This window comes from Gadus morhua, chromosome 17 (genome assembly GCF_902167405.1).
Source record: "Gadus morhua chromosome 17, gadMor3.0, whole genome shotgun sequence".
NCBI lineage: Eukaryota > Metazoa > Chordata > Actinopteri > Gadiformes > Gadidae > Gadus > Gadus morhua.
Window position 1 is genome coordinate 7,455,167 of NC_044064.1, and position 8,330 is coordinate 7,463,496.

General features: G+C 49.7%; 1 protein-coding gene across 1 annotated transcript in view; it reads left to right on the plus strand.

The window, feature by feature from the left end:
* The window catches only part of adam19a (ADAM metallopeptidase domain 19a), a 116,117-nt gene extending 110,280 nt beyond the window's left edge, over positions 1-5,837 (plus strand). The window contains exons 20-23 of the mRNA XM_030339224.1: positions 172-271; positions 1,435-1,716; positions 2,835-3,058; positions 4,787-5,837. Coding sequence (XP_030195084.1) covers positions 172-271; positions 1,435-1,716; positions 2,835-3,058; positions 4,787-4,838 — 658 coding nt within the window. The 3' untranslated portion in view covers positions 4,839-5,837. The remainder of the gene's footprint in view (positions 1-171; positions 272-1,434; positions 1,717-2,834; positions 3,059-4,786) is intronic.
* Positions 5,838-8,330: the final 2,493 nt, after the last annotated feature.

An 8,330-nucleotide genomic window follows, 5' to 3' on the forward strand; every position in this document is an offset into this window, starting at 1 on the left:
GCTCTATATCGCTCTCTCGCTCTCGCTCTCTCTCTCTCTCTCTCTCCCCCCTCTCTCTCTCTCTCTCTCTCTCTCTCTCTCTCTCTCTCTCTCTCTCTCTCTCTCTCTCTCTCTCTCTCTCTCTCTCTCTCTCTCTCTCTATCTCTCTCTCTATCTCACCCTGTCTGTCAGGCTCCAGGCGTCTGCTCAGAAAGAGAAGAATGGACACCTGAACCCTGCCTTTCACCTGAAGGTGGTCGGCCCCGTCAACAGAGCGACCGGCCACAAGGAGGTGGGTGTGTGTCTGTCTGTCTGTTTTTGTCTGTTTGTGTCTGTTTTTGTTGGTGTGTCTCTGAGGGTGTGCCTATGTGAGTTTGTGTGTGTGTGTGTGTGTGTGTGTGTGTGTGTGTGTGTGTTTTTGTGTGTGGCTGTGTGTGTGTGTGTGTGTGTGTGTGTGTGTGTGTGTGTGTGTGTGTGTGTGTGTGTGTGTGTGTGTGTGTGTGTGTGTGTGTGTGTGTGTGTGCGTGTGTGTGGTGTCTGGGTGTGGGTGTGTCTCTGTATGTGGGGGGGGTCTGGGTGTGGGTCTGTTCGTGTGCGTATGGATCTGGGGTTGTAGGTGTTGGTGCGTGTGTGTGTCTTTCTGTGTGTGTGTGTGTGTGTGTGTGTGTGTGTGTGTGTGTGTGTGTGTGTGTGTGTGTGTGTGTGTGTGTGTGTGTGTGTGTGTGTGTGTGTGTGTGTGTGTGGTATGTACTCTCGGTGCTCTCTCTGGTTACCTTTGGTTTTTTATTATAGAGTAAAGAAATAACGTGTTGTCGGTTTCGTTTTACCAGCAGGGAATACAAATACTCTGTTGTCAACCCTGACACCTTTCCTAAGTGTTATTGGGGGTATTTCCTTGTGTGATCTGTATATGGAAAGGGATGAGAGACTCTAACATAAGCTGCTGCTCTCTGCTTTGGCTAAAAGGATTTACAATGGGTATTGCCTCTGTCTGCCTATATGTATTGGACATTGTCAGTGGTTCAATCATTTCATCAATTATCAATCAATTTACATCTAAGTAGGTCAGTAAATGCTTGATTAATCCCCAGAGGGTAAACGGTCTGTAATGGGCAGAGGCCAGGAGTCACCAAGTCTTTAATCTTCATCATAATCACAACCAATCATTCTAGTTAATCATCCCTCCTTTTAACCCCCCCCCCTCCTCCTCCTCATCACCACCCCTCCCCCCCACCCCTCCTCTCCCCCTCCCCCTCCTCTCCCCCTCCCCCTCCTCATCACCCCCCCCCTCCTCCTCCTCATCACCACCCCTCCTCCCCCCCTCCTCCTCCTCAACACCCCCCCCCTCCTCCCCCTCCTCTCCCCCTCCTCCTCCTCATCACCAACCCTCCCCCCCACCCCTCCTCTCCCCCTCCCCCTCCTCAACACCCCCCCCTCCTCCCCCACCCCCACCAGCTGCTCCCCCACACCAGCAAGGAGCTGCTGCCCCTGCGGCCCACCCCCCCGGCGGCCCCCGCCGGCGGCAGCGCCCCCCAGCCCGTCAACGTGGTGCGGCCCCTGAGGCCCTCCGCGTCCCCGGCGGGGGCCAGCAGGGGGCCCCGGCCGCCGCTGCCGGCTGGGGGGAAGCATCCTGGGTCGGCCGGGGGCCCCACGGCGCCCCCCAAGTCCCCCGCCGGCCCCCAGCGGCTCACCCCGCCCAGGAAACCCCTGCCGCTCAACCCCACCCGCACGCCGCAGGTAAAGGTCCCCCCCCCCACCCTCTGGCACTCCACACACACTATACACCTCACACAGGTGTGGGACTCCTCACACACCTGTGTGGAGTGTGTAGTGTATAGTGTGTAGTGCACAGTGTGTGCTACACCTCACACGGTGTGTGAGGTGTAGCACACACTATGCACTACACACTATACACTACACACTATACACTATACACTATACACTGCAGAAAGTGTTAGACGAGTCACGCTAAAAAACGTGTTTATTATAATTGTTGGATGCATTCGGGATAACGTCAGCGAACAACTCTACAAAACATGTTGCATCATCCCACACATTTTTTTTATTGAAGGATTTTTATAAATCCTTTTTTACTGAACATATTTGATTGCGGAGATGTGACAAATCAGTCCTTTAACAGATCTGTATTCCAGGAACACTTCCAAGGTCTCAGGCAACATCTCAGTCAGGAAGTCAACACATCTGTTCTTCTTCTCTGTTTTTGGTTAGATTGTGTCGTCTGTTCTTCTTCTCTGTTTTTGGTTAGATTGTGTCGTCTGTTCTTCTTCTCTGGTTTTGGTTGGATTGTGTCGTTTGTTCTTCTTCTCTGGTTTTGATTGGATTGTGTCGTCTGTTCTTCTCTGGTTTTGGTTGGATTGTGTCGTCTGTTCTTCTTCTCTGGTTTTGGTTGGATTGTGTCGTCTGTTCTTCTTCTCTGGTTTTGGTTGGATTGTTTCATCTGTTCTTCTTCTCTGGTTTTGGTTAGATCGTGTCGTCTGCTCTTCTTCTCTGGTTTTGGTTGGATTGTGTCGTCTGTTCTTCTTCTCTGGTTTTGGTTGGATTGTGTCGTCTGTTCTTCTTCTCTGGTTTTGGTTGGATTGTTTCATCTGTTCTTCTTCTCTGGTTTTGGTTAGATCGTGTCGTCTGCTCTTCTTCTCTGGTTTTGGTTGGATTGTGTCGTCTGTTCTTCTTCTCTGGTTTTGGTTGGATTGTGTCGTCTGTTCTTCTTCTCTGGTTTTGGTTGGATTGTTTCATCTGTTCTTCTTCTCTGGTTTTGGTTAGATCGTGTCGTCTGCTCTTCTTCTCTGGTTTTGGTTAGATCGTGTCGTCTGCTCTTCTTCTCTGGTTTTGGTTAGATTGTGTCGGAGCCGCAGTCCAGACGCTCGCTCCTCCCCCCCCAGAGGCCCCTCCCCCTCAGCCCGGCCAGAGCGCCGGTGGCCTACCTGAGTCCGGCCCGCTCAGGCCCCCCCGCGAGGCCCCCCGCCGGCCTGCTGGTCATGATGCCCGCCTCCGCCGCCGCCGCCGGGCCCACACCGGCCGCCGTCAAGGTGACGGCCGTGCCCCCCCTCAAAGTACTCAGGTACTACACACACACACACACATACACACACACACACACACACACACACACACACACACACACACACACACACACACACACACACAAAGAAACGGCTAATCTTAAGATTTCAACTACAAAGACGGACACACGCATACACATACACATACACACACACACATAAACATATGCTAACACAAACACATACACACACACACACTCACAATCACAAACACATAAACATTCACGTACACGTACACACACAGACACATAGAGACAAACAGGTGCATGAACAACAATCATAAACAAACACACACACACACACACATAGAAAGACACAAAAGGACACACACACACACACACACAAAACACACACAAACCAAAACACACTCACACAGAAGGACACAAACAAACAGACACCCAGTCACACACAAGACACACACAACCAGGGGCATGACCAAACGTACACACATTATCCACACACGCATGCACTTCTTTTGCAACCGCAAAGTGGTTTGAAATGGGGATTCCATCCATGCCTGTACGCCTCCATAAACGTTTGGAATGAGTCCTGTTTGATGAGTCTGGGGTTAAAGGTGCAACATTTCAGTCTGAGTTCATTGAACGCTCCAGTCCGTTTAATGGATGTTAGATGAAGAAAAAGGGCTTTGATCATCAAACCAAAACTTTATTTTGTGGCGGAGACTATTAGGTACGCCAAAAGATTGCAAGTATCGGAATTCGAAAGGGTTCACCAAAAAATCCCCAAATCTTCAAATCCAGTCCTTCCTTCTGCTCCACCGAATCTAAATTCATCTAAAACTATGATCTTGGTATGCTCCAAGTTGTTCTACTAGGAAAACAAGACGGCTGGTGTTATGTAGGCGGAGTTAAATGGGGATACAATTTATAATAATTCCCTTTCCGATACTTTGAAGAGCCAAATCTTGGTCCGAAAGTATCCTAGGCTGAACGGTTCTAAAGTAGTGTAACAATGTCTTGTGAGTCCATTGATTATTTCCCCACAAGAGGTTAAGTGAGAGTCTGACTCTGAGATGCCTATGTTAATCCCCCCCCCGCCGACCCCCCCCATCCCTCCTATCTCTGCACGAAGCCGGCATGATGAAGGGATATTTAGGGCTCAAGTCTGTTGAAGCCTTGCCCAAGAGTGGCGCTGTTTGCCTGTAAGCCTGGAGATGTAGTAGCCAGGGGCAGATATCAGACTTTGTTCTCACGACAATCGATTTCTGTGTGAGGGGCTCACAGAGCAGCGAGCCCGGCCTGGCCCTCCTTCACGGGCAGACGTCTGCCTATTGTGCTGCCACATTGTGATCTGCACTCGCACCCATTTCTTAAGGGCTCATTGTTGACGGGAGAACGAACCTAAAGGGGGCCTGCATATAAATAATGACATAAAAGTGGCAGGAAACATCCCGTTTCCCTGTGTGGTCGGGGTGCTAATGTGGCTGGTGTTCAAGCGTGATCCACCATGTGTGAAGAGCGGACGGTCAATAGTTTTGGTATTGGCTTCGCTCGCCGCAAACATTCACCGGATCAATACATTTAAGTTGCATTTTGCAACTCTGCACGGAGGTTCAGCTCAAATGTTTCGAATTTTTTCGACTGGGAAATGGTCGCCGTTACAGAGTGTCACTCGGAATCAAGTGTTGTGTACTGTGGTCTGTATCTGGGCCCTGACTTTGCTCTTCTTGTGTGTGTCTTCACCCCCCCCCCCTTTACTTTACATAGACCCGTGCCGGGAGCCAAACCAAACTCAGCCTCATCTCCCTTTCGAAAATGACCTCGTCTGTCGAAGCACAGCGACACCACCACCTCCTCCTCCTCCTCCTCCTCCTCCTCCACCTCCTCCTCCTCGGATGACCCCACTCTGGGGTGAGAAGGCAGCGAACGCACGGCCTATTTGCACTAACAGAGAGTACAGACACCTCTTGGAGGGGGCGGGTGGGGGGGGGGGGGGGGGGGTGTCCAAGGCTGGCGAATTGGGGGAGGGGAGGGGGGGGCAAGGACAATGTGAAGGTCAATGCAGAGATTTGGTTTAGCCTGACTTGAGACAACAACGATAAAACCTACTTGACCTTGACCCTGTGGCCCCCATGACACACACACCCTGCCCCCCCCCCCCCCCCCCCTCCTGCACTGATATTTCCATGGTGACGCGGTTTTGCACGGAGGACTTGCAGACTGAGAAGAATCTAATATTATCACCGGAGGGGGAAGTGGGGAGGGGGGGGACAATCGTCTCCGCAACTTTTTCGCAGTTTTTTTATTATTATTATTATTTACTATCATTTGTTGTCAATCTGTTTACGCTATCTTAAAAAAAAAAAAAAAGAACGGAGAAAGAAAAAAAGCAACGCTGGCCTTGTTGTGGTTATTGTCATCTGTTTACAGATATTGTTTTTTGTTGTCGTCATTTATGTCATGTGCCAAAGAAGTCTCTTATACCTCGGGGGCGTGTCCTGAATGCTCTTAAAGTGTTATAGCCGTTTAAACACACAAAACACACACACAGGCACACACACACACATCACACACACACACATCACACACACAGACACACACCACAACACACCACACACACTCAAAACACATATATATATAAAAAGGTATATGTGTACAATCAGATGAATACAGTTAGAGCTGTTATTTCTGTGCAGATCTACCCCCTCCACCTACAGGCACGGCGCCCACCCCCATCTGGCTGGTTATGTTGGTTTGAATGTCTTTTGCTGCGTTGATGACTTTTGAATTGTTGCATAAAACCTTTTTGTACAAAATGGCTGCTTGGTTTCTTCCTCGTCTTGCTCCATTCATGCCTGTTACAGGAAATGTACATGTGAGGCAGGATGTGTGGTTTTTTTTTACATGGCCATAGCTGAAGGGGTTTTCAGACAGAGCATGAATAATGTGTGTTAAAGCGACATGAGTGTGATTTAGGAGCTATCATTTGAACAGGAAAAAAGGAATAGCATCACCATCTGTCAGCTATTAGTGAGTGAAATGCTCTGTGAAATATCTGTTCTGGATGACTGCGGGGCCAAGCTTGTGTGAGACTGTTTCAATTTTAAGCGGCGCCAAGCTAATTTCTGACCATCAGGGCATCTCGTCTCTGATTGGTTCAGGGAATACATCTTGCCTGCAAATCTCTCTTTCTGCACTCTGTCTTTCAAACTCTCCGATCTTACCTACAGCAGCTTTTTGCTCCTTGTGAGGTCCCTTTGAAGATTGTAAAAAAAAAAAACATTTATCTACTGGTCAATGATTATATTTCCCCTGGAAACACGGATCTGCTATGGAATCCGTGTCATGGCTCGTTGTCAACAGAGCCATGACAGACATGTTTTCTTTCCATTTACCTGATATCATTTCCTTGGCACTGCAGTGTTGGAACCTTAAATGGAGTTGGGATTATTGAAGTTACGTTTCCTTTGGCCCTGAGTTGGCCGGCAGGTTCGTTACAGCAATTCACCGTTGCTCGGAAGAATTCTCCTGTGGTGACACTTTTGTTTGTCTTCATCGCAGCTTGAGCTTTCTCCTTGTTTCTCCTTCAGGCGAGGAGCGAGTCTCAGGTTTGAAGTTATTGCTGCAACAGAGAACCTTGAGACTTTATGTGTTTTATTGGAAATAATAATAGTACATACTCATGCTCACAGTGTATACAAACATGGTTTGTATACAAACATGGTTTGTATACACTTTCTGTTTGGCCTGTCTTCCTCATTTCTGCTTAAAGCTAGGTAACTTGGAGAAGCCCGCCAGGGAACGCTTTGATTTTTAAAGTATCCTACTGACAAAAAATCCCACCTCTTCCTTCAGGCCTCTTCCAAATCCGTTCCCCAAAAGACCTTATGCTGGCTCGCTAGATGTAGCAGTAGGTCTTCCTAGCTTTGTGGAAGACTCGGGTGATTCGCATGAGTGCACGCAGGTAGGGAGGTAGACAGACAGGTTGGCTATCCAATCATATTATTCTGGCTGCTGAAATGTTGGGTAGGTTTTAATACAGGCCTGCGAATGCCACAGATACTAGCCTTTTTTCATCTTTTTTGTCAAGCGTTTGATATATTGACTGCTGTCAGGATGTAACGAGAATTTCTACAAATATGACAAAAAATGCTTCTAAAATAAATGGCCTAAGAAGTGGCACCACGCATTCTAATCAAACCACTGAACAGCACCATTGCTGACCAAACACTGGTTATTGCAGTCGACAGCTATTCCGTATTTGCATCTGAGCGTGCATTTCTGCTTCAGCAAACACTTTAATAATCCCACCGGGGAATTCTTGTTGCTCTAAGAAACACTGTATATTTCCCGATACGTCCCACATTGGAACGTTGAAATGTTGAACTAATCATAAATTAACACAAATTGAATGGACATCCATCGCACATGGATTTAAAATGAGGGCCCTTCAAGGAAAAATTAGCATTAAGTCCCTCGCACTTCTGATCCCTGGTCCCCCACACACACACACACACACACACACACACACACACACACACACACTCACACATTGACGCCAGCCCACACCTGCGACCTGCCCCATGTAGAGAGTCCATCCCGAGAGCATTGGCTCTCACCGCAGCAACCCCTCAATGGAGCCCGACTTCATCATCGTTTACGCGGGTCAGCGTGGACGTCTTCATGGGCAGGGCGCCGTGACCTATAGCGTCCCCTCCTTGGGGGACGAAGAAGCCACAGATTAGGAGTCTGATATTGTCTGCGGCACAGAAAATTGCAGTGGAGGCTCCTTGGGGGATGAATGGTGCGGGAAACCGTTGAGTGTGTGTTTGTGTGTGTGTGAGTGTGTGTGTGCGCGTGCGCGCGTGTGTGTGTGATTGGTTTCTCTCTCCTCCTGCGCCGCCGTGGACCCCGTCACCGGTCGACTCCCGCTCTCTCCCTAATGGCTTCCCAGTCGGTTGGAAATGAGATATCTGTAAGAGGGGCCGCCCACCCCCGCCGCCTCCCCTGGGACAGCGGCGCTCTACGCTGAGAGGGAACGCTATTGGACAGCAGAGAGCAATGGCCTGGTTGGGAGAAAATATTGATGCAGGCATTTTCTTTATCCATTACCCAGAGACACCCCACCCACCCTCCCCCCCCCCCCCACCCACCCTCCCCCCCCCCCCCCCCCCCCCCACACACACACACACACCCACTCTCCCACCCCCACGCGGGCCCCAAACAAACCCAAAGGGTCGGATATTCAGCGGCTCGCTGCAGACTACGTGGTCCGACTCAGGCCTATCCCAGAGGGGGCCCCCCGCGTCCC